Genomic DNA, 25,595 nt, shown 5'->3' on the forward strand with positions numbered 1-25,595 from the left:
GTAAGTTTCATGAGGGCAGGGAATTTGTCTGGCATATAGTAGGTGTTCAGTAAATATTTACCGAATGATGAATGAGGGAATGATGCTTGTGTTTTTCATGTGGGATGGCCTCAGGCCTCTGGTCTGGGTCTGTGTGAGGAAAGACCTGAACCTTCTTTGCTCTTGACTCTGGGGTTCTCCTGGCCAGGAGTTACATGAGATCAACACTTAACTCTTACATCGGTATGTACATCTTCCCTTCCTCCCTTCCTGCTAACCCCCCATGGCATCCAGTCACCTTTTAGGCCTCAGCTTAACTCAGACAAATTGGGGTTCAGGCTGTGGGAATTGAGGTGGGGTTCAGGCGGCAGGTTTCTACAGGCAGTGACCAGGTCGAATGAGCTTTTTGAATGCTATACAACTAAAGCCTTAGGTGACGTGGATAAATTAGTGTGGAAATTAGTGTGCCAGTCCAGAGCCCCTCAAGAGTGTGGAAATCCCTGTGGACATCATCCGTACCTTTTCTGCAAAACCACAAGTTATTGGATAGGAGGCTAATCTAGGTTGAGGCTGGGTATGTGGACTGTGTTAAGAGAAAGTTCCCACACTGGAGGGGGGGTTGGAGAGGGTGGAGGGGTGTGAGGTGGGGCTGTTGCTTGGTTAAAGAACCTCTCATTTATACCCTCCCTGGTCTGCCCTTCTCCTCAAAGGAATTATTCACTAGGCGCTGAGATCCACACTTGGACCTTGCCCCTAATCCAATCAACAGAAATGAAGGGCTTCATATCCTCCCTGCCCCAAGAATAAACATATAGTAACTCGCTTCTGAATTTTCCAGGTTTCTATGAAATGAATGCCTGGTGCCCAGAACCGCACCAGATCCTCGCCTAAAGATGGTGGAGAAAAATAACATTTGCATAGACTTATTCTTGTTTTATTTATTTAATTTGATCTTCTTGTCAATCCTGTGAAGTAGTATCCTCATGTAAGAGATGAATAAATGGAGGTCCAGCTCGTTCATACAACTAGAAGTTGAGAGAAGGGAAATTTGAGACAAGTTTTGATTCATCCCAAACATAGGTTGTTTTTCTGAGGACATCAGCGCTGTCTCTAGAATTTGACCACAGAACTAGGAATTGTTTGGACGAGAAGGTGCTTGTGGAATTTGCTCAGGTCCTTCCCACAAAGGGGTTCAGGCTCAGACAGCAACAGCCACAAGCCAAAAGAATGGTCTGAATGCCAAAGAAAGGTCTGATAGTCAGGTCCCCTGACTCCCACGTGCTTTTTCTTTTGTCTTTAAAAATATGTGATGATAATATCATTCTTAAATATTATGTTTATCTGCCTTAAAAATCAAATAGCACTGAAAGCTTTATAACCAAAACATTGGCCCTCCCCACTCCTTATTTTCGTTGAGAGAATATTTCATCTCCTAATATTTTTGTTGAAATCTCTCATACCTTCTTATCCTACCCCTCCCCAATGCTTTTCGTCCTCTTCTTAACCTTGTGGTTGTACCAGAATGGTGGGGGGTGGGGTGGGGAGGGAAAACAGATAAAACACATTTGGTCAATCAGTCTTATTGAACAGAAGTCCAATTTCTTACCACATTGCCCTCCCCCCCCCCCCCCATAGGATTCTGTATCCCCAGATAACTCATTTTGCTGAAGTCAACACATGTCCAGTGCTCAGGTAGCTTAGCCTTGAGCCTGACACTGGTAGGAACTCCTGGCTCACGAGAGCTCCTGTCTGGTCTGTGCCTTGCTGCCCTCAAGTCCCCTTGCTGCCCTCTGTCCCCTTGCTGCTGAGGCCAGAGATTGATTTACATGAGAAAACAGAGTAGATAACCACAGTGATGATCCCTCCCATCCACACTTGACCAAGTTCAGAAAGCTTTCATGCCCACAGTCTCATTTTACAACAGCATAACATCATGGGATATGTTGTTCAGTACTGCCCATGAAGTCAAAATTGGGACACTGCTCTGTCCTGACAGGGCAGTGTATTTAAAATCAGGACTGTGATGGGGCACCTGGGTGGTTCAGTCTGTTAAGCATCCAACTTCAGCTTAGATCATGATCTCCCAGTTTGTGGGTTTGTGAATTTGAGCCCCCTGTGGGGCTCTGCTCTGACAGCTCAGAGCCTGAAGCCTGCTTCAGATTCTATGTCTCCCTCTCTCTCTCTGCCCCTTGCCTGCTCTTATGTGTTCTCTGTCTCTGTCTCTCTCTCTCAAAAATAAATAAATAAGCTTAAAATAAAATAAAATAAAATAAAATAAAATAAGATCAGGACTGTGAATCTTCACATTCATGGCAGTTTCTAATTTGGCTCTTATGTCTGCAGGGCCAGTGGAACCTTCTTTTGCCAGGGGTGGGGGGGGGGGGTGGGGCCTGGGGAGGGGTGGAAGTGGAGTCTCTGACTGACACTGGAGGGGAGAAAGAATGATGGAGAGAGCTCTCAGGGAGAGAGCTTACTTCCAAGTGATTTACTGGACCTTGTTTTTCCTCCTCTTCCCACATAGATCCAAATTTGGAATAAAGAAAACTGTTCCTTTGAGGACATTACCAGCACTTGGCTTAGTTCAAGGATAAAAAGAGAGTCAGAAACTAATAATTCTGAACACTTTAGTGGGGAATTCACCTAAAATCTCAAACTGAAATCTGTTTGATTGCCTGGGCTAGAAAGTGAGATTCATTTATAAATTATTTTTGCTGCAGCTTCCACTACAGAAATCTCAATAAGCCTCGAATTTGGATCACATTCTGGGACCCTCTATACAGGGTAAGGAGACAGAGGAAGGGGCAACAATTCAGGCTACAGTTTAGGCAATGTGTTAGGTTCATCTGTAGCCCCAGTACCTTGAAACACTTGGATGGAGCCAGAGATAAATCAGGGTAGGACTTGGGCTACAAAATGCCTTCCAGAAGGCTGGATGGGGTCTGAATTCCCCCAAATGCCAATTGATGGGCTCCAAAATGCCTTCCAGAAGGCTGGATGGGGTCTGAATTCCTCTGAGAGAGACCAGAATTGTATTGTTCAGTTTGATGTCCTCACCCCCTCTTCAACAGACCCGCTGACAAATAACCCAGCCTATTGCTGTTACTGACTCCAGGGACACTAAATTCTCCACTGTCCTGAACCACTGGGAGCAGTCCCAGTTGCTACGCACCCTGCTCAGCGGAGAAGAGTGGGATTTGGGTCACATGGCTTTATTGTCATATGTTTGGTATTGTTGAGGTTAAAGCCTCTGGGTGGTGAAAGAGTCCTCACCAAGTAAGAGCTGCCTGGGAGCAGGAGAGAGGAATTCCCAGATTCCCTATAGCTATAAATCAATGCCTCTGTGTTGAAACATACATCTCTCAGCCTGAAACTCAGACTCACAAATGAGTCAGCAATGCCTTACTTGAGCAGGGATGGAGGGCAAAGCAATGGAAACATCACAGGCCCAAGCCACATTGTGGATGTCTGAATCTTAGGAGTGCTCTTTTGAGAACATAGAACTGATTCCTCCAGAGCCTTTGGGTTTTCTTACTCCCCAGACCAAGCAAGTGAGGTGTATCTCAAGCAAAGAAGACTTCAGGGTGGCCTATTGCTAGGTCTCATCATTCAAAGGACCCAGAAGTTCCTCTTGATCTCTACCTTAATTCCTCCTGCTTTATCCCCTTTCATTGATTCCTCAGTAGAGGGACACGAGAGTTGGGACTTTGTTTGCCATAGTATCAACAGTGCGTGGATACATGCATAATTAAAAAATAATAAATTAACAACCAGTGCAGCCATCAGTATAGATTCTGGTTGGGATGCTGAGCAGGGTCCAAGTGGAAGGGACCCTGGGCTTGGGTTCTAGTCTTGACTTTGTGTGTAATTTGCTACATGGTCTAGAGCAAATCACTTGACCTCCTTGGACCTCAGTTTTCTCATCTATAAAAAGGGGGAATTTGGACTAGAAGTTGTAAACTCATATGCCTACAGGGTCAGACAATTAAAGTAAATGAGTGAATCCGGTAGGGTGGGGTTGTCCTGATTTTAACATGTGGATTCCATCTAAATGAGCAGCTGTTGTCGGATGGAACTGCTGAGCCAGGCTGTCTAGAGCCTGTCTTCAAGAGATGCTGAAAACCTAGATGTTTATGTGAAATCTCCTGGTGTTTAAGACACCGTGTGGGTCAAACAAACAAACATCTCTAAGCCAGTAATAGCCCTAGACCAGAGGATTAGAAAGTCCCTCCCAGCTTGAATTTTCTGATTCTAAAGTATGTGTCTTCTAAAGAAAATCTTTAAGAAATCACTTTAGTTATAGGGATTTCTGCTAGTGCGTAAGTGAATGCCTGTGTGTGGGCTCATACTTGTATGGTGTTGGGCTTTTGGCTCCCCTCAAATGATGCTCTCCTGGTGGTCTTTCCCCTCATCCCTCACACACACCTGCAGTGGACTGTTTGCTTGGTCTCAAGAGCCAAGCCCTGGGCCACATGGGAGATGCTGCTTGTCCAGTGAGCTCATCAGCAGTAAAGAGCAGGCTGTGCTGATGAGATAGTCCTTCCCCTCATGAAGGGAAGAATGGCCACCAGCAGCGGCTGAGCCAGAGGCTGGCTGAGTCAGGCTTGGGGACTTGCTACCCTCCCAGCCTTCGCTGGATATGTCCCCAAGCATTGGGAATCAAGTTCCCATGATTACCAATCCGGAGCTCTCCAACACACCGGTATTAGTCTGCTAGGGCCACTGGAACTAAGTACCACAGACTGGGTAGCTTAATTAACAGAAATGTCTTGTCTCACAGTTCTGTAGGCTGGAAGCCCAAAATCAAGGCATCCATAAGGTTGGATGCTTCCCAGGGCTCTGAGGGAAGGGTCTGTTCCAGGCCTTTCTCCTTGGCTTGGAGATGGCTGTCTTCTTCCTGTGTCTCTTCACATCATCTTCTCCCTCTGTGTCCAAATTTCCCTTTTCTATAAGGACACGGGTCAAATATGATTAGAGCCCACCCTAATGACCTCATTTTAACTTGATCACCTCTGTAAAGACTTTATGTCCAAGTAAGGTCCCATTCTGAAGTACTGGAGGCTGTAGGACTTCAGCATCCGAATTTAGGGGGTGAGGGGACATAATTCAACCATAATATCACTCCTTTATGGTCTCTCTCTCGTTGCTTTAAACTTCAAAACCTAAGTACCCATAAGCATGTCCCTTCTTACCTGTGACAGCTCCATGCTTCAGGGTCTCATGTACTGGTACACAGCTCACTGTAAGCATGTACTCTGTAAGGACTGAGGTTCATTGTAGTGGGACAGGAGAGTGAACTCTCATCAAACATCTGATAGGGGACATACAGGCCTTGAGTTTCAAGTAATAACAGAAGGTGTCACCTTATTCTGTGAGGCACTGTCTATATGCTTTTTATCTTTATACCAAAATTTCAAGTATTTATACATCACTCAATGAGTACCAAAATACTGTTCCAAACACTTTATATGAAGCAATTTATTGAACCCCCACAGCACTCATTTGAGGTGGGTACTCTTGTTTACTGCATTGTACTGATAAGAAACTGAGGCTCAGAGATCTTAAGAAACTTTGTCAAGTCTGTAGTAACTGATGAAGTTGGAGTTTGAATCCTAAAAGTTAGCTCCTGAGGCCATGCTTTTAATCATTACCAGATAGTGACCGGAAAAGGCAGTCTCTCACATATTATTCTCACTGAAAAAAACAAGAAAACTGAAACCAAGAAGCCAAGTAACTTACCCTGAGTCACTCGGGTAAGAGGCAGAATAAAGGCAGAATCCCTGCCCTGAAAACCACCGAACTTATTCTCCATGGGATCAAGTGTCCTGAGTCCCTTCCCCTTATCCCACTCACTTACACAGGCCCACGGGTAGAAGGGCCTGCCCAGAATCTCTAAACCCTTGTTTGTGGTTAACTATCTCCAAAACCGAAGGGGAACCATGGGGTACGAGGAAAGGGGGGGGGGACCCTCTCGACTCAGATCTGACCTCCCAGGCGCTCCCAGTTCCCAAGACCACCAGCCCCGAGGCGTAAGGTCCAGCCTCGAGTCTGGGAATTTTCTCAGCCAGAGTTAGAAGCCAGAGAGCGAGGTGGGGAAGGGGCTGGGCGGCCGGGGCCGCCCAGGAACACAGAGTATCAGATTTCCCGTAAGCCGCCAATCCTGAACGCGAGGGGGCGTGGCCACACCTGGGAGGCGTGGCCGGACTGCGGAGGGGGGCTGCGGCGTCCTAGGGCGAGGCGGTGACGTGAGCTCCGCGCACCTGGGCCCGGCAGGTAAGGGCGGGTGCGGGACGGAGAGCGGAGCTCGAAGAGTCTACCTGCGCAAACCCAGGTATTGCTTGCTGACCGGTCAAGGAGTGCTGGGGACTTAGTTCGGGGGACGACCGCTTCTTGTAGCAGGATTGAGAAAAGGTGAGGACGCTAACTTCTGAACACTAGTTTTGGGGGTAGGGGGCTGGGGACACACCCGCCCCAGAGTTTGTGGGGTTAGGAACCTTGCTTGAGGACATCTGTTTGGGGGGGGGGGGGGAGAGGAACTCTCAGGGGCTGGATGCTTGTCGCCCTGCTTTAGGTAGCTTTTGGGCGGTCCTAGCCCTGGAGTTAGGGGCCCCCTCCCGACCCCACACTTCTCTCTACTCCCTTTCCCTCCCTGCCCTACTGGAGCGTGCCGCTCTCGGCCCTTATCCACCCACCAGAGGATAGAGCTACGTCGCCTCCACCCCTCCGGTGGAGGCCCAGCTCGCTGGGCCGCCGGCCCCAGTGTCCCAAAGGGGATTTCCGAGGCCTGCGGGCCCTTGGTCCTGGTGGGTGTTTGGGGAAATGGAGATGGGGGCGGCCAGGCGCTTTAGCCAGTTTGTTTTTTCTCTTTGAATTTGTTTAGTGCAGCCAGGCCCCTCGCCTTGGGCCTGGGAGACACCACTGGCTTTCCAAGTAGCCAAGCTTGGTGTTGGGGAGGGTGGTGCAGGGCGTGGTTGCTCTGGGGGTGAGGCCCTCTTTGCCCAAGGGGATGGAGGGTGGGTGTGGAAAACTGGGGAAAGTCTCCCAGGCCCAACTGGAAAGGAGGCCCCGGGTGCCACTCTTTCCGGGGAGCCTGCTTTGTAATGAAGGGGTCACCTCTGTCCCGACCCTGCTCTCCTGGTGGATGTCAAAAGTGGAAGCCAGGGAAGGGAGAGGGAGAAGGCGCTTGAGTAGGAGGTGGTGCTGACCCAGGAGAGTAGTTTAAGGTTAGATGTGTGCATAACACATAACAGCAGCACCATCTCACCAGCCCCCAACTTCAATCCAGCAGGGAGGAAGGGCATGGGAATTATGGCACAGAATTTACCTCTAAGCAGGGCTAAACTAAAGGGAAGAAAGGCTGGGGAACTGGGAAGATGGCGTTCGGTTCTCTGCAGGGGAAGGAAAAAAAGCAGGACTCCCTGGCAAATGCTTTTCACTCTGAGCCAAACCATTGACAGCCCAATCTCGAATCTCTACTTCAAGGTAGTACTGCCCTTGGAAACTCGTCTGGGCAAGGGCTGCAGAGGTGGCAGTGGGGGTGTTTATAGAGGGCTTGCTCCCTGGAATGGGGGTGTGAGAGAGGAGAATTAGTGCCTGAGGGAGGTTGAAAGCATCCCAGCTGGATGCCCAGCGTGAGGGGAGTGGATGGGTTAGCATCTTTGTTCTTTGGCTGGTCAAATACCTATTGGAGACACAGGCCTTGAATTTCACTGTGATGGCAGCTGGAGATACTAGGGCTGACTTCAGCTAGGCTAAGTTTCTGTGGGCATTGAGATTTGGGCGCTGAGAATGTTTTGGAAGAGAACTCTGATTTAGGTGTGTTTGGTGGCAGGTGTCATGCAGTCTTCTCCCTAACCACTTCCTTGGCCCTTCGTGCTGCTGGGATCTTGTGAATGTTTTTGGTTTACTCTCTTAGTGTGTAGAAGAAGGGAGGTATTTGGAAGGCAGGGTTAGTGGCAAGATTCAGTACAGCACACTCTGATGAGGAGTGGTGGGTCCAGGCCCCAGATAAAAGCACTTTTCTGGGTCTCAGTTAACCCAGCTATAAAATGGGGATGAGGGGCGCCTGGGTGGCTCAGTCAGTTAAGCCTCCGACTTCGGCTCAGGTCATGATCTCACGGTCTGTGGGTTCGAGCCCTTCGTCGGGCTCTGTGCTGACAGCTCAGAGCCTGGAGCCTGTTTCGGATTCTGTGTCTCCCTCTTTCTCTGACCCTCCCCTGTTCATGCTCTCTCTCTCTCTGTCTGAAAAATAAATAAACGTTAAAAAAAATTTTTTTTTAATGGGGATGATAATACATGCCACTTCCTGATCATGAGGATGAAATCAAACACGGTAAATAAAAGTGTATGTAAACTTTGTAAAGTCAGTGTAGATATGAAGGATTGTTGGTACCGTGCTCTCATTAGCTGAAGAACATCATCTTTTATACTTTCCAGGGGCCAAGAAATGTCTTAGCTTCCTAAGCTAATATTTTTTTTTTGGTTGAAAAAATATTACTTGTAGCTTTTTTATTATTGTTATCATAAATTGAAACATGTCATTGTAGGAAAATGTGAATCATATACACAAGTATATGAGCAAGTATAAAATTCACTCATAATCCCATCACCAGGTAGCCATTGTGAATATCTTGTTACATTGATGTATTATCTTTTCCTTTTTTAAATTATGTATGTATGTGCCTAAGTACCCAAGTGCATGTTAGTTACAAGGTGAACATACTAGTCTACAGTCAATATTGTATGCTGTATTTTCTCCCTTAACTTCATGTTGTAAACATTTCCCCAGATCCAATAAAAATTCTTCAGACGTCCCGTTGTTAATGACTGCTCAATATTGCAGCCTGTGAATCAGCCATTTTCCTCTGTTATTTTGGTTGCTTCCAGCTTTTCCTTCTCTGCCAGTTTTTAGAGTCTTAGTTACTGGGTGGCAGGTAAGGGAGATCTTGGCTGACTTCCAGAAGGTGGAGAGGGTTAGCAGTGAGGGAGGTGGGGCATGGAGGAAGGCAGGCTGGGGCGGGGTTGCTCATGTGTGGTGCCATCTTGAGAGAATGTTGAGAACCCAGGACTCTAGATCTTAACAATCCATCTCTATGGGTGGCTGCTTCTCCTTCACTATCACTATGTGCAGTTCCCCATGTTGGCTCCGTTGCTTTAATTTTTTCTTGATGAGCTGTCAATCAGCTAGGATAAGCCCTTTTCTTCAAAGTCCATCCAGACGGAGATTTCCCATGTCTGACAAGCATAGACCCAGCATTTACTGGTACTGCAAAAGTTCCTTGCAGGGTTGACCAACGTGGCGCCCATGTCCCTATTCGTCCTTTCCTTGCCCCATCCCCTTTCCAGTAGCCTGGGACCGAGGAGGAGAAGGTAGAACTTGCCCTTAGGAGAATATGCATTCTCTACTCCTTATAAGGTAAATGTTCTCCACAGTTTGGTGGCTTGACTTGCTGCCCTTCCAAAACCATGGCCAACAACATGGGGATGGGGGGGGGGACAGTTGAATACTGCATGCCAACCTTGCCTGCCCACTGTGAGCTGTGCTCCCAGGGGGAAGGTTTCAGTTGCAGGACTTGTTAATTGGGTCAGAAGGCTCAGGTGAGAGCAGGTCCTGCCTTGCTCTTAAAGTGCCAGAAGCTGAGTTGGTTTGGGTTTTCCCTGTTTGTTGGGTGTCTGGCTGGGGAAGGAAGTGGTGGCTGAGGCCACCCCCTCAGCTAAGCTCCTCTGAGTGGGAGCCTTCAGCTGACTCAACTGGTTTGGTTTCTGAACTGTGATCCAGGTGGGGATCTTCCTGGGTGTGAAGGTGACTTATTTATCTTCCTTTCCTCAGGCCACTGTGGGGCTTGAGCACTTCCAATGTGGGTTTCTTCAGGGAGTCTGAGGAAAACTATGTGCTTTTTAACGGACATAGTGCTGGACACACAGTAGCTGATGAACACATATTTGTTGAGTGAACGCTATTTTGCAGGCCTCCCTTTTTCACCTGAAGTAAAAACAAAGTAAGATGAGAACACCCAAAAAATCTAAACACAACATCCCAAGCAAACAGGTCTCTAGTGACTGACTAGTCTTTCCTAAAGACACCCAATCTGGGCAGGCCTCTGTTTCCTGCTGTGAGTGCTGGCTGCTGCCGAATGTTATCTGCTGTGCCCGTGTATTTTTATGAGAATCAATCGCAGACTTTACCCAGGCCAGCTCCTGCAACCAAAGAGGTCACTCTAGCCTTCGTGTGGAGACAAACAGACCCAGGTGGAGGAGGCTGCCTGAGCAGAACAGAGCCTGTCTTATGATTGTGGTTTGCAGCCTAAGTTTAGGAACTGTAGCATTTGATTATTCTAGGGCTCCTGGACTTTTCTGGACTCAGGTGCAAGAAAGGGTCCTCAGAGCCTTTGTCTCCCATGTTCCCTAGTATTCTCCCAGCCACTGGATTGTCCTGTTGATAACCAACTCAGACCCCTTTTTTCTTGCTCCAGAGCCTTTGGGTGGTCCAGAGAAAAGGAAGCTGACCTGAGGTCCAGCTCTTCAGAACCCCGTGGAGACACTGCCTGCTCATCTCTGTAAGTGAGGATGTTGGAACCAGGACCTGCCCCTTGTCTACTTCTCTCTCACCACAATGGGGTCATTTCTTCCTAAAATATTCCCCACTCGCCTTTAGTTCTCTTGTTGAAAAAGAGAGTGTGCTTCAAATTCTTACCCTGTATCTTTGCTGTTTCCGTACCTTTTTTTCTTCATTTTCCTGAGATGAGATTGAAAAGAGCAATTCCAAGAGCCCTTGGTTCTTCAGGAAGGACTGTGTTCCAGCAGCGATGACATCATCTTTTTTCTTTTTCTGCTTCAGGATTTAAATAGAAGAAATGTGATCCACTTACATGATAAGTCTGATTTGGCTAGAACATGAAGCATAAATGGCTTTGGAATAAGAATCAAAAGGACCTTTTAACCTCTTTTCTTTTCTTCCTTACCTGGCACAGTGTATTCCCATATTTAGTTTCTTTGCTGTAATCTAATGAAACTGTAGCTCTATCATACGGGAACAGTGGCTGGGAAAAGTTCCCAGAGGCTGGCCTAATTCTCCTGCGCTCTCTACTCTTTACCCCTCCACCCAGATCATGGCCCTCCACCCCCGCAGAGTTCGGCTGAAGCCCTGGCTGGTGGCCCAGGTGGATAGTGGCCTGTACCCCGGGCTCATCTGGCTACACAGGGACTCCAAGCGCTTCCAGATTCCCTGGAAACATGCCACCCGGCATAGCCCCCAACAAGAGGAGGAAAATACCATTTTCAAGGTAAAGGACTTCTTCTACCATTGGACCGGTTCTGTCAGACCTATGTGGATGTTTTTGGTTGTTCTGTTTTCTATTTTGGCATGGGGATACACTAGATCCAAATGCTCCTGCATCAGAGAGAATGTTTATGAAGGGGGTGCCCAAACTTAGGCGTAGTAATTTCTCCTGCTGGGGCATGTCCATAATGTTTGAGGCCGTTTATTCTTTCCCATTGGTCAGAGGAGCTCGACTCACATCCCAAAAGATCCCAGGTGCAGTTGGCTAAACTACAAATGATTGGACTGATGGGGTTGTTCCAAAAGCTCCCAGGGTCAGCAAATAACTCTTGTTCTTCATTCACTCAGGGTTCTTGCTATGGAGAGAGGTGCTTGGGCCAGGGACAGCTCTCCAACCCAGGACAGAACTACTGAGTGTTAGCAGGCTCCTAACATAGACCGTAGGATGGGTGTAGAGGGTTCTTTGCAAGTTTTTCTTTTGGTATTAAAATCCCTTACCCAACCCATCACCTCTGCTTAAAAATGAGAGATGATATACTGCAAGCTTTTATTCTACAAATATGTTTTCTTAAATAAAAAATACCTGATATGAGAATTGTTTTACTTAACTGAAAACCAGATTTAATCACTGGCATTTTACAAAATCTCGTGAAGCCAAAGCTTGACTTAAGACAGATGTAGATGGGAAGCTGGTTGTGGGAAGGAGTGTTATGTTGTCTGTAACTCTGGAGCCTGTGCCTCTGCTCCGGACCAACTGCTCTGTGCTGGCCAGTCTTCTGTGTCAGCTGCTGGCTTAAGTTCCTGCCTCTCCAAGTCACAGAGAAGTGAGTTTAGCCTCTTCTTCCCTCTCTAAGCTGGAAGTCAGAAGGAAATCTGGTCCTTACGCTGGGCCCCTCAGGAGTGACACCCCAAGTTCTTGCTGAGATTGGATCAGAAAAGGTGGGCTCGCCCCTCAAAGGAGAGCCATCTGAGAGATGTTTCCCAACTCAGTTATATCAGGTATAGACCCAGGTAGTGGAGAGAAAATTCGTCTGAGAGCACTTAGAAAGAAAGTAAAGGAGCACTTTTAATTTACCAATTAAATAACGGTATGAAAATGGTAGGGAAGACATCTTGAAACCAGTACCAATTGCTGGAGTTGGCATGGAGGGGGGAATTGACCTGCCCTGGCCCAGCTGACTTGTGGTTGTGGCCTTGGTCTGAAACTGGATTTGCTGTTGGTGGCTGGGGGTGGCTGGCCATGGGGGAAGAGGCTGGTTCCTGAAAGCCCTATTCACGAGAGCAATCTGTGTGCTTCGGGCTTGAGAAAAAAGTGGCTGCAGGAAGCTTGTCTTATTTATATCTGGATCTCTGCTTGTGGAATAGTCAGGGAGGGCCTTTAAGTCAGGAGAAGAGTGAGGGTGCTTTCACCCATCCCAAGCTCTGACAGGCCTTGGGCAGGTTGTGTGGGGGAGGGGGAAGCAGCGGGGTGCTAGCATTAAATGGGTGTCCATTATCTCATTTAATTCTCAGGAACTCTGTAAGGGGGGGTATTCCTCTTATGTTGTAGATGCAGAGGCTGAGTCTCAGGGGGACTAAATAATTTGCCAGAATCACACATCCAGTAATGGGTGTGGCCTGGATTTGAACCCAAGCCTATCTGCTCCCCCATTATCATACTGCCTCATTCTGGCCAGGAATTGGAAGATCTGATTTCAAATCCTACTACTATCAATTGCACATATGGTCTTGAACAAGTCACATAGTCTCTTTGGGTTTTAGCTTCCCCTTTGGTAAAATGGAGACGAAACCAGTCTTGCCTGCCTCAGAGGATTGTCAGGAGAATTGAGTGAAATAACGTATGGGGAGAAATAGTGAATTACCATCAAAATACAGAGGTTACTTCCATTTCTGGAAGGGGAATAGGGACCTCCACAGTGACCCGAGTGTCAGAAGCAAGACTCAGAATGGGTTTGAGTAAGTCATGTTTATAAATCCCAGTGAATGCCATGTGTCTGGTACTGTGTTCTGCTGCATCAGCCCTGGCCCTCTGAACCTTCTGAGTGGGTCCTGAGCAGGAATGTCTGTGTTGTGAGCAGTAAGGCTGGGGCAGTGCTTCTGGGTTAGTCTGGCTGCTCTCCATGGAGGGGCAGGGATTTAGGGAGCCACAGAAACTTGAAGACCCATGCCAAAGTCAGCACAGTCCACGCCAGCTGGGTGGGGCCAGAGTGGGAGAGGGCACAGGGGATCAAATAAACGGAAAGGTAAATGTGGCAAGGCAGCAGTCAGGCACAACTGGAGATGTGCTTCCCAGACCCTAGGGATCGATGAAGTTGAAATCCCCTGTGGGGAGCTGTACGGAATGGTGCCAGTGCAGCCACCGAGGGCAGACCTCTTCATCCTATAGTGCGAAACAAATGCAGGTGCCCCCAAGCCTGAGGAAATGGTAAGAAGTGAGCTGGAATTAGAAGATAAGGATTTAAATTAGTTTTGGAAGAAACTTCCTCGTGATGGTCAGGTTCTGCAGGGAGGGACTGAGGGAGATCAGAGATCTCAAAGGATGGGGCAGGACATTTCCATTTCAGCTTGAGGTCAGAAGCAGAGGCAGAGAGTTGGGACTGGACGTGTGCCCTGTCCACTTGAACAAGTTGGTGTGTGCTTCCTGATCTTGACTACTCTGCTAATGACATCCCCCTTCTCTGCATCAGAACGTGATGTCCTGAAGAAAGCATAGAGATCTGAGACTGTATTAGCAGCCGGGGAGAGTGGATATCCCGTGAGTGGAAACAGACATGCCATTGGACCTGGAAACTGAAAACCAGAGTGGAGGAGCCAAAGTGGTTTTAGCTCATGCCACCAGCCCCTGGTGTTTGCAGCAAAGTATTTCCAGTGAAGTGGGACTTTGAGGAACTAGGGAAGGGCAGGGGGTGGGGGTTTACTAGGACATGGGGTCAGCTGAATGAGGCCCTCAGTGTTCAGCTGAACTCCCAGAGTGTGCTTCCTGTCCTCCTACAGGCTCTTATTCCTAAAGGTACTTGTTTTCTACAATTATTTAAGCATCAGATTGAGGGATGTAGGGGGGAGGGAACAGCAAGGCCAGACTCTTCATATCACATGCCATCTCCTTCTGTCTTGTAAGTAATTAATGTCAAAACAAATAAGCCAAAAAAATTCACCTGAAATCCTGCTATCCAAAGTTACCACTAGCATTTTGGTGTATACAGTTGACGTTTGAACAATATGGGTTTGAACTGTGCAGGTCCGCTTATATGCGGATTTTTTTTTTGACAAATACAGTACTGTGTATTTTTCTTATGATTTTCTTACTCGCATGTCTTTTCTCTAGCTTATTTCATTGTAATACAGCATATGATATACAAAATATGTGTTAATCGACTGTTACCAGTAAGGCTTCTGGTCAACAGGAGGCTAGTAGTAGTTAAGTTTTGGGGAGTCAAAAATTATATGTGTGGATTTTTGGGGCACCTGGGTGGCTGAGTCGGTTAAGTGTCTGACTTGATTTCGGCTCAGATCATGGTCTCATGGTTCATGAGTTTGAGCCCTTCACTGGGCTCTGCACTGACAGTGCAGAGCCTGCTTGGGATTCTGTCTGTCTGTGTGTCTGTCTTTCTGTCTGTCTGTCTGTCTCTCTCTCTCTGCCCCCTTCCCCACTCGCTCTCTATCTCTTTTTCAAAATAAATAAAAAAAAAATTAAAAATGTATGTGGAGTTTTGACTGTGCAAGGGGTCAGTATTCCTGACCCCTATAGTGTTCAAGAATGAATTGTATTTTTTTCCAGACTTTTCTTTATTTTCAACCCTCGTTACAGCCACTCTTGACAGGTGGTGCTGGCATCAACACTTGAGATGAGGCTCCTCCTTTCAAAAGATTGTGTTTACTTATGGCTTAATTTCCCTCAGGCCCTGCTTTGCCTGGTCCTGAGGGTGGTGTTTCCTGCTGCAGGCTCTCTAAATTGGGATTGGGATGGTGGGGCAGCAAGGCAGGGGTGTGTGTGCATGTGTGTCTGTATGGGAGAGGGTGAGTACACTTTGTACTGGGCAACAGCAGGCATTCACTACAGTTTCCTATTCTTCAGGCCTGGGCTGTGGAGACTGGGAAGTACCAGGAAGGAGTGGATGACCCTGACCCGGCTAAATGGAAGGCCCAGCTCCGCTGTGCTCTCAACAAGAGCAGGGAATTCAACCTGATGTATGATGGCACCAAGGAAGTACCCATGAACCCAGTGAAGATATATCAAGTGTGTGACATCCCCCAGCCTCAGGGGTCAATCATTAACCCAGGTGAGGCCCCAGCTGCTGGGGAGACGGTGGGGGGGATAGTGAACCAGGTTCTGGGCTAGGCTCTTAAGGAGATAGTTGGGGGCACCTGGGTGGCTCAGTCGGGTTAAGCGTTGGACTTCAGCTCGGGTCACGATCTCATGGCTCATGAGTTCAAGCCCTGTGTCGGGCTCTGTGCTGACAGCTCAGAGCCTGGAGCCCGCTTCTGATTCTGTGTCTTCCTCTCTCTCTGCCCCTCTCCTGCTTGTGCTCTGTCTCTCTCAAAAATAAATAAACATTTAAAAAACTTAAATAAAAAAGAGATAGTTGACTTGAAAATCTCTTAGAAAGTTTAAGATTGGTAAAGCAAGAAGGCCTTTCCCTAGGGAGGACCCAGAGAACAAAAGATGTAAAGATAGCAAAATCTTCTTGTTCACTTAGAGGAATAGTCACTAGCCTGACTGCTTAAAGCATTAGAATATAGAGGCTATGTAGATTCCTACTGTAGGAAGAGCTTCCTTTGGGACTCAACACTGAGAGGAGAGGTCAGGTAGTTTTGAAGATGGAGGAATTAAACCTTAGAAGGTTTGAGTTCTGAACCTGGCTCTTATCACTTTGCTCCTTGTGAAACATCGAATCAAGTCATATGAACTTTGAGCCTCAGTTTCTTCAATGGTAAAATCTGGGTTCTCATCTTTCCTGCCTACTTCAAAGACTATTGTTAAGACTCAATTGACATGACATTTAAAAGCTATTAAGTTCTCTGTAAATGTTGGATGAGTGATTATTTAATTTGTAGGATACTTTTTCTAAGCGAATATCACCTGATCCTCCTGTTTACCCAATGCCTGGCAAGTACCAACTAAAGGCCAGACAATTTAGACTTGTCCTCCAATGAATCTAGTGAGCCCCTGCCAAGAGGGAAGCATCTGTCCTCACTTTAAGCTTAAAGGAGAGAAGTTAGTGTTCTTGAGTCCTTAAAAGCGATGCTAATGTGTAGCAAAAGTAGGAATTAAGAGATTTCTAGGAAAGGGGAGTAGGGCGTGCAGGTCCTAAGTAGGGGAGGGGAAGAGAGCTCATGTTAGGGCTCAATAGGAGTTGGAGCCAGAGGTTAATACAGCTTTGGTTCCCATTCTTTTTGGCTAGGATGTGGAGGGAGCACACTGAACCCGGGGAACCTCTGTACTAACAGTACCTGATATGTACAGTGGATCAGCAGCAAGGATGGTGGTGCAACCTGAGTGGCTCACTTGGCTTGTGTGTCTGTTTCTCGGGTAGGATCCACTGGATCTGCTCCTTGGGATGAGAAGGATAATGATGTAGATGAAGAAGATGAGGAAGATGAGCTTGACCAGTCACAGCACCATGTTCCCATCCAGGACACCTTCCCCTTCCTGAACATCAATGGTGAGTGAGGGTGATAGGTGGTACAGAAGAGTGAGGAGGATGGAAGAGGCTTTGCCTTTGCAACTGCTGACCCCTCGGCCCCCACGGCACTGGGAGCAGTGACCAGGTCCTGTGGCCAAGCTGCTGGTCCATTAGCAAGTAGGGGTCATAGACAAAGGAACTCTGCTGGCCCAGTTATCCCAGAGGGTGGCTTCCAGGCCTAGAGAACATCTGAATCTTACACATAATTCAGAGAAATTAAAAATTCAAATTCGTTCTCAATCCCATATACAAATACATCAGTTATAAATTTCACTAATTTTCCTTAAGGCCAAGTGCAGCAGATACCATTTTTATGAATTGTACGCAAACGCTTTCACTATTTCTCTTGGTATGAATTTTGTGTCACTTTCTTAACAGGGTCTACTTTGCTAGGGCTATATCATGAGAATCTTGTGATTTCTACATCTCTTAATACTAGGCTTTGATAGAATTTATCTGCAGGAGATTTTTTGCTTCCTTTATGGACTTTTTGAATTCAGTTTCCCAGGAAAAATGAGAGATTGGAAGGTCACTGTGACAAGGTAGGTCGTGACTCTGCCACTGCACATTCTGAAGAAGCTCAAACACGAGGTAAATTGCTTTTCAGCATCTTCACTTGGACTGTCCATTTGACTAGGAGCAAATGCTATGCATTTAGTTCAGAAGCTGTCACTGCCTTTCTAATTCCATCTGGCTGCTACAGATCAAATGAGATACTTGTGCCATTTAGAGAATTTAATATATCGAGATGATTCCTTTGCTCTTTTGGAGTACCCTACTCTAGGTGATTCCCTTGCCTTTGAGAATCAAGAAACAACCCTTATTGTCTTTTCACTTGCCCTCCTTCACTTAACCTGCCATTTACATCTTTACAACCAAGTGATGAGTAAAGAAAAATATCATTGAGCTTTTTCATGGTCCGTTTTGCCACGTGCTACATTCCCACTTAGTGATTTAAATTGCATACCTGGAGATGTGAGATCCTTTCCCAAATCCTTGACTGACTTATTCTATTATTCTTACCCCTAAAAAGGGTGCAACCTATTTCCAGGATCTTGATTTCCTATTTCTGTTCATATTTTACTAAACTAAAGTTGTGTGGCCTTATGTAACGGGCTGCCTTGGATCCTTTTTGGGAAGATGTGGGACGTCTGTTAAAAACAAAAAAGTAAAGTGGGTACATAGATTTAACCAGGCTTGTGCACAAAGGGTCAAAGAAACATTAACTTCTATAATTTCAGAGCTGTTGGGGCAGAGGAAGAATTGTTGAAGGATAGATGCCTAAGAGGTGAGGCTAGGAGGAGAAATCTGTAGACTTTGGAGTGAGTCAACTCTGACAAGAGCAGGAGAATAGGATGGGTGTTTCACTGTCTTTCTTAAAAAGCTTTGATTAGATGCTTTTGAATAAATAGTGGTCTTACGTGGTTTAAAATTCATGATGGTACAAATGAATCAATTTATTGATTATTACAAAGGTAATCAGTTAAAAGGTTTTCCCTCCTTTCTATCTCTGAACCTCCTGCTCAGCTTCCCTGGAGGAAAGAGATCCTTTCAGGTTTTGGGGTATCCTTTCAGATGTTTTGTGTATCTAAAAGTATTTGTTTGTTTTTAATGGAATTTCTATACACTGAAAACTAATCAATTAATTCAGTTGAGTTCATTTTATTGAAGACAGCCAACTCCTACTTAATTGCTGGGGTCGAAATCTGCAACAGGGAGCCTCTCATTCATGCCCATTCTAATTTAACCCCAGAGAAGACTCACATGTCTATTAATCGTCAACAAATGCAGGTTTTCTGAATGATGAGTTTATGGGAGAACTAATACGATTAGGAAGCAGAAGGAGGAGGGGAACCTTATTATCATGTTAGTTGTGGGAATCATTCATTGATGGGTTGCTGCCACACCAAGTTATAGTCCAGTGTTTGACTCTTGTCTGTTGACCTTGTTAGGTTTTAGAGCCTCAGACCAGGTGATGTACGTATGTGGTACCCCTGCCTGCTCACCCGCATCCTTCTGTTCTAGGTTCTCCCATGGCACCAGCCAGTGTGGGCAACTGCAGTGTGGGTAACTGCAGCCCTGAAGCAGTGTGGCCTAAAACTGAACCTCTGGAAATGGAAGTACCCCAGGCACCCATACAGCCTTTCTATAGCTCTCCAGAGCTGTGGATCAGCTCTCTCCCCAGTAAGTGAGCCTTGATCTTTCTAGTTGGGTCTTTAGCTCCTGTTATAGTCCCTTCCCTGCCCCACCTTCTGCTTCCATTTATTTGCCATGTATAGAGTAGCTACCTATCCTCCAGGCAGCCTCTGTCTGGTTCCTGGCTGGCCGATGAGTCACCAGGGAAGAAGTAAAGAAACATTAGTTCATATCTACTTGCCCATGGGAGTGCTCTGATTCATTGCAGCTCTAGGCTACTCACCTCTTAGGTGGGTAGAAAGCCTAGGTTAATCAGTTTGGCTAGGAGATCTGGGGACAAGGCCAGTTGTGGGATAAGAAGATGAATTAACATGGATTCAATAAAGAAGGCTCTTAGAATTTGAAGGGCTGCTGAGTGGGAGAAAATGTTTCTGAATTGAACACAAATTGATCTCAATGAAGAATCAATGTCATTGTCCCATCTCCCTTTCACAGTGTATGTGGTGGTAGTGGGGATGGGGTGGGGGGTGGGGATGCAGGTGCTAGCATTTTGACCAAGAGGCTAATAGCTTTGATAAGATCTATAAGGTTCAATGGAGGTTTGATGAGTGAAAATTTACTTTGCTGTGAACTGTGTCCTTTTATGATAAATTGTTAGAACAGATCCAGAGTGTGCTCATATGTTTTCAGAAGACGGATTGGTATTTTTTTATTATTCCTCTGGGATAATTTCTTTAAAAATGAGCCAAAAATGTGACACAAACCAGATACTTTGGTTTTTAGCTCTTTCCAATGCTTCCTGATGTGAAGACTTAAGTCAGTATAAGTGAGGAGACTGGCCCCAGAAGTCTGTCTGGAGAAATTCTAGCCCTTAGGGTGTGATGATTAAACAGAGATAGTATACATGGACCTTGAACTGTCTGCTTTAAGGCAGCCTTTTGACTGAATATTCTAGGAATAGGTTGATGTCTCCCTTTATTACAGGAAGGATAACTATGGCAGTGACCTTCCTGAATGCTGGTTGAAAACTGGCCTGATCTTGATGGACTTGTATGAGTCTCAAGGATAGACAGGCCGAGCAGCAGAGCAGGACTCTCACTGTCCTCTCTCACCTTGCAGTGACTGACCTGGACATCAAGTTTCAGTACCGTGGGAAGGAATATGGGCAGACCATGACGGTGAGCAACCCCCAGGGCTGCCGGCTCTTCTATGGGGACCTGGGTCCCATGCCTGACCAAGAGGAGCTCTTCGGTCCTGTCAGCCTGGAGCAGGTCAAGTTCCCAGGTCCAGAGCACATCACCAATGAGAAGCAGAAGCTGTTCACCAGTAAACTGCTAGATGTCATGGACAGAGGACTGATCCTAGAGGTCAGCGGTCATGCCATTTATGCCATCAGGCTGTGCCAGTGCAAGGTGTACTGGTCTGGGCCATGTGCCCCATCACCTGTTGCCCCCAACCTGATTGAGAGACAAAAGAAGGTCAAACTATTCTGTCTGGAAACATTCCTTAGTGGTAAGTCGTTTTTCAGAAGGTTGATGGTTGGGCACTGTTCCCTGGAAGGTTTTCCTCCTTGCCTTCCCCACCCCCTTCTTGGATCTGCAAAGATCTTAATAAAAAACTACTTCTGGAGGAAGTCAAGGGAACTTTAGTGCTGAAAACTGAAAGTGACCTGGGCAACAAAGAAGAGCTTTCCACTCCAAAGCTATGTACTTGGAAGCTATTTTTAGGTTGGTTGTGGCTGTTTTAATAGCAGAAGAGGGAGACAGCCTTGTCATTACCACCAAATGCCACCAGCTTATCCTTAACTTTGGAAGGTGACATCATCATAATCAGCAAAAGATATACTCTTCTCATTTGGGAATCTGAGTGGCAAATTCAAGCAGACAAATTTAGGGAGAATACTGAAATGTGGATTTTACAATATAATTTGAACCTCAGGTCTAGTTCAGTGACGTCCAACAGAACCCTCTGAAATGATAATGTTGTATATTTGTCTTTCCACTATAGCCCACATGGGGCCATTGAGCATATGTGACTCATATGACTAAAGAACTATTTGATTTTAATTAATTTAAATTTAATAGCCACATGTGGCTAGTGGTCACCATATTGGACAGCATAAAATATGGTATTAACTGAGTGGATATGGAATGACCCAGTACACCAAACGTGCTCTTCCACCTTCTGCAGATCTCATTGCCCACCAGAAAGGACAGATAGAGAAGCAGCCGCCATTTGAGATCTATTTATGCTTTGGGGAAGAATGGCCAGATGGGAAGCCCCTGGAAAGGAAACTCATCTTGGTTCAGGTGAGGAGATAAGGATGTGTCAACAACTCTTTGCCTTTTTACCAGTGCTTTAGCCCCTAAGACTAGGGTTGTGCTGAGCAAAGATCCATCAGCTTACGTGGGTTTTAATCCCATCAGATAGAGTAGCCGACTCAAGCTTTGTTTATTGCAAGAACCAAGTAGGTCCTATTAAAGCAGGGCCAAGCTGGAGAATACAAGGTCCTCAAAGTGGGTGACTGATTAGTGAAGATCTTCTCTTTCATTCCCTCACTGACATCAGAATCTTGCTGGGAAGGATATAATCCTTTCCATCTCTTTCAGAAAAACCTTTTTTAAAAAAAATTTTTTAATGTTTATTTATTTTTGAGAGAGAAAGAGAGAAGAGGGGAGGGACAGAGATAGAGGGAGACACAGAATCTGAAGCAGGCTCCAGGCTCTGAGCTGTCAGCATAGAGCCTGACATGGGGCTTGGACTCACGAACCATGAGATCATGACCTAAGTCAAAGTCAGAGGCTCAACTGACTGAGCCACCCAGGTGCCCCTTAGAAAAACCTTCTGAGTTCCTTTTAAGAATGTAACTTTATTCTAATAAGTGGCAGCAAGACCACTTGGGTTTGGTCCATGGATTTGTACAAAAAGGCGACAGAGGAAATGTGGGTAAAAGTCTTGCTAAATAAGCAGCTGTTTGCTTAGGCATGTGGTGTGATGATACATACAGGTTTGTTTGTTTTTTTTATCTTCTAGAGTGAATTTCGGCAGGATGGTTCAGAGGCGTACCCTTATCTAGACATTAGAGTTGGGACTTCTCCAGGGCCTCACTGGTCCTTCCTTCGATCTTGAGTCCCTCCTGCCATTTATCTATTTATTTAATTTTATTTATTTATTTTTGACGAGGGGGAGGGTGGGGGGGGAGGGGCAGAGAGAGAGGAGGAGAGAGAGAATCCCAAGCAGGATTTGCACCGTCAGTACAGAGCCCGATGTGGGGCTCGAACTCACAAACTGCAAGATCATGACCTGAGCCAAAATCAAGAGTTGGACGCTTAATTGATTGAGCCACCCAGGCGCCCCCTCCTGCTATTTAAAAATTCCTTTTCTTCACCAGATAATTGTGTGCTCTGTGTCCTGAACAGGTCATTCCGGTGGTAGCTCGGATGATCTACGAGATGTTTTCTGGTGATTTTACACGGTCCTTTGACAGTGGCAGTGTCCGCCTGCAGATCTCAACTCCGGACATCAAAGATAACATCGTTGCTCAGCTGAAACAGCTGTACCGCATCCTCCAAACCCAGGAAAGCTGGCAGCCCATGCAGCCTACCCCCAGCATGCAACTACCCACTGCCCTGCCAGCCCAGTAATCATGAATGACATCTTTTTTTTTTTTACAGTATTGTACATATGGATATTTTTTATTCAGATTTAACCAGCTCTTAAACCTCTCCTTTCTTACGATCTTACAATGGTCTCCAACTCTCCACATACGCTTGACTTTTAAAGTTGATTTAATTTATGGAAAAATCACCCTTCATATCCCGCCTTTCTTTTTTAAACCTCCCCATGTTAGTGTAATGTAGTAGGAGATTTGACCTGGGAGTTTGGACACCAGCCTTCTAGCTGCACCTCTGCTTCAGTGGTATGACCTTGAACTACCAAGTTATTTAACCTTTAGGCTTCAGATTCATTACTGTGAAGTGAAGGGGTGGAACAATGCCTGAAACAATGCCAGCTTTAAAACTCTGGCCTGACGACTTCATTCTACTTGTACAAGGCAAAAAAACTGCCTGGAACAGAACCCTTCTGCATTGTTCTAGCACTATTTTTTTTCCTTTTATTAAAGTTCCCTCAAGCACTGATTTGTCCAAGATTGATCACCGTTTGACCTGTTCTGCTAGTATAGTAAGCTTGGCTCCCTGACGGGGTAAGAGAGAGGGAGGGGAACTGGCTAGTTGCTTAGGAACCAAGCTTGATATCTAAATAGAAATATGTGCCAAAGTCTGAAAGTCACCTGGTCTGTGGAGTAAAGCCTCATAAACTGAGCTTCTAAAGGGAATCTGTCAACAGAAGGCCTAGGGATTGTGCAGAATTGGTTGTCCGGTATCTACCTTGCCACCACTCAAATAACACTGTGGGGTGGGGGGGTGCGGGGGCGGGTGTAGATAAGAGTATATGACTCAGTGGTACTCTTCAGAAAAGATAGAGCTCTTTTTCCTTTTTTTCTTTGAGTTAGACCTGGGAGTGCGCTGGGGCGTGTAGGACAAACTCGTGACTACAACAGGGACACTTCGTTCTTGTTTGGAAACTTTTGCAATTTTACTACCCTTTGGATTTTTTGCTGTTGGAAAAATGGGGTATTCAGTTTTAAGGCCAAAGTGAAAGAGGACTAGGCTGTGCTCTTCTGCAAAAGGCTCACCTGGCCCAAACCTGCTTGTCTCCCTTCTTGTGGAGGTGGCTGGGCATGAAGGACTCAGGTGAAGAATGGTGTAGAACACTGTAACTATGGCTGCCACAGACTGGTCTTATCTGTTAACTTTTGCTCCATCCCTGACCTCTCTGTCCTACCCCCCAACCTTTTTTTTTTTTTTTTTTTTTTTTTTAAAGACAAGCATAATTGAAACTCTAAAACCTAAATGGAGAACAAGATGTTAATCTCTGGTTGCAGGCCCCTAATCCTCTTGAATACTGATGCCTATCCATGCCAGGCCATAATGAGAAAACCCCTGTCTAGTGTGCTGCACTTAAACCAGGCCATCCCCCATTTGCTACTGAAGTTGAGCTAGCTGAAAAGTCAGGCAGCTTCAAAAGCCTTAGGCTCAATTCAGTCACAGGTGGCAGTGGGACTTATTTAGAATGCTAAAGCTGTGGTTTTAGGGTCTCTAAGGGACCTAGTGGGATCTGCTGTTACTAAAGTATGACCAAGAGAAATCTGGGTAAATGTCAGGTGTTGATCTGTGAGCAGAAGTTGGGCTTCTAGAAACTAGAAAACATGCAAGGTATAGAACCTTTATATTTTTTGATCATTTTGTTGAGTGGGTGACGTGAAGGATTTGGTCTTTGTGTCTGGCTGCCTCTGTCTATACCTGCCCAGCTCAAAAGTTAAAAAGAACCCACTGTAGGTAAACTGGGAGGGCAACTGCTAGATCTGGGTAGTGCTTTTCCCTTATTCTTGGAGAGGCTAATAGCCAGTCTGTCCATCTGGCTAGGGGTCCAGATAATATGAGCTGGCAAAGGTGTTGAAAATTGTGTTTTGAAGGGCCAAGAAGGATCAAACTTCCAGTATGTGACTGCAATAAAAAAATCACAAACATGTCAGAGGAATGGATGAGTGGTTCTATGTGGTCTTCATGAGACAGCCTGGTTTCTTCCATGTTTTCTATTGTTTTTACAATGCTGGGAGAGTGCAGTGCTGTCCACTGATCTCCCTCAGTTCTCCTTCTCTGGTCCCGATGGATTGATAGATACGAGGTGTATCTTTCTTGAGAAAGTCTTTATCTCCTTTAGTGGCGACACACTCTTGATGTGTTCTACTTCCTTGTGTCCACGTTGCTCAAGAGTGGAAAGGGAATTAGATGGTGTCACCAGCTCTTCTTTTTGTTCACTGTCCACCCCACCAAACCAGGTTAGCTCAAAGTTCAAAACCAAACAAAACACAACACTATAGGTAAATTGGGGGAGCAAGTGTTGGATCTGGGCTGTTCCTTCCCTATATAATTAGGTATCTGGTTTTATGTTCCCATATCATCCTATACTTCCTTTTGCAGAATAATCTGTTCCCTGGTAATTGCTCAGCATTTGTGTCCTGCTCGATTACAAAATTGCTGAAAGTAGGGACTGTTTGTCTTGGACTTTGTTGCCAGTGCTTGGTACACAGTATAGTCTCAAATATAACATCCTTGAACAACACAAGTTTGAACTGCATAGGCCCATTTATACTCAGATTGTTTTTTGACATAGTAGAGTACTATAAACGTATTTTCTCATATATTTTTTTAGCATTTTTTCCTCTAGCTTTATTGTAAGAATACAGTATATAATACATGTTGCTATAATAAAAATATGTGCTAATTGCTTATATTATCAGAAAGCCTTCTGGTCAATAGTAGGCTATTCGTAAACTTTGGGGGGAGTCAAAAGTTATACACAGAGTATCTCCTGTGTACAGCACCCCCTAAAACCTGGGTTGTTCAAGGGTCAACTGTATTTGTTGTTAGAATAAATGAATGAACTAAGGAAGCCTT

General features: G+C 45.9%; 1 protein-coding gene across 1 annotated transcript; it reads left to right on the forward strand.

Annotated features, from left to right (window-relative positions):
* Window positions 1-6,213: 6,213 nt before the first annotated feature.
* Window positions 6,214-24,024, forward strand: IRF6 (interferon regulatory factor 6). Its single transcript, XM_047841047.1, has 9 exons — window positions 6,214-6,387; window positions 10,449-10,532; window positions 11,082-11,258; window positions 15,330-15,534; window positions 16,789-16,917; window positions 18,964-19,122; window positions 20,194-20,586; window positions 21,265-21,383; window positions 22,494-24,024. The coding sequence occupies exons 3-9, from the start codon at window positions 11,085-11,087 to the stop codon at window positions 22,716-22,718; spliced, it is 1,404 nt and encodes a 467-aa protein (XP_047697003.1). The 5' UTR covers window positions 6,214-6,387; window positions 10,449-10,532; window positions 11,082-11,084; the 3' UTR covers window positions 22,719-24,024.
* Window positions 24,025-25,595: the final 1,571 nt, after the last annotated feature.

Source organism: Prionailurus viverrinus, chromosome F1 (assembly GCF_022837055.1).
Source record: "Prionailurus viverrinus isolate Anna chromosome F1, UM_Priviv_1.0, whole genome shotgun sequence".
In the NCBI taxonomy this organism is placed as follows: domain Eukaryota; kingdom Metazoa; phylum Chordata; class Mammalia; order Carnivora; family Felidae; genus Prionailurus; species Prionailurus viverrinus.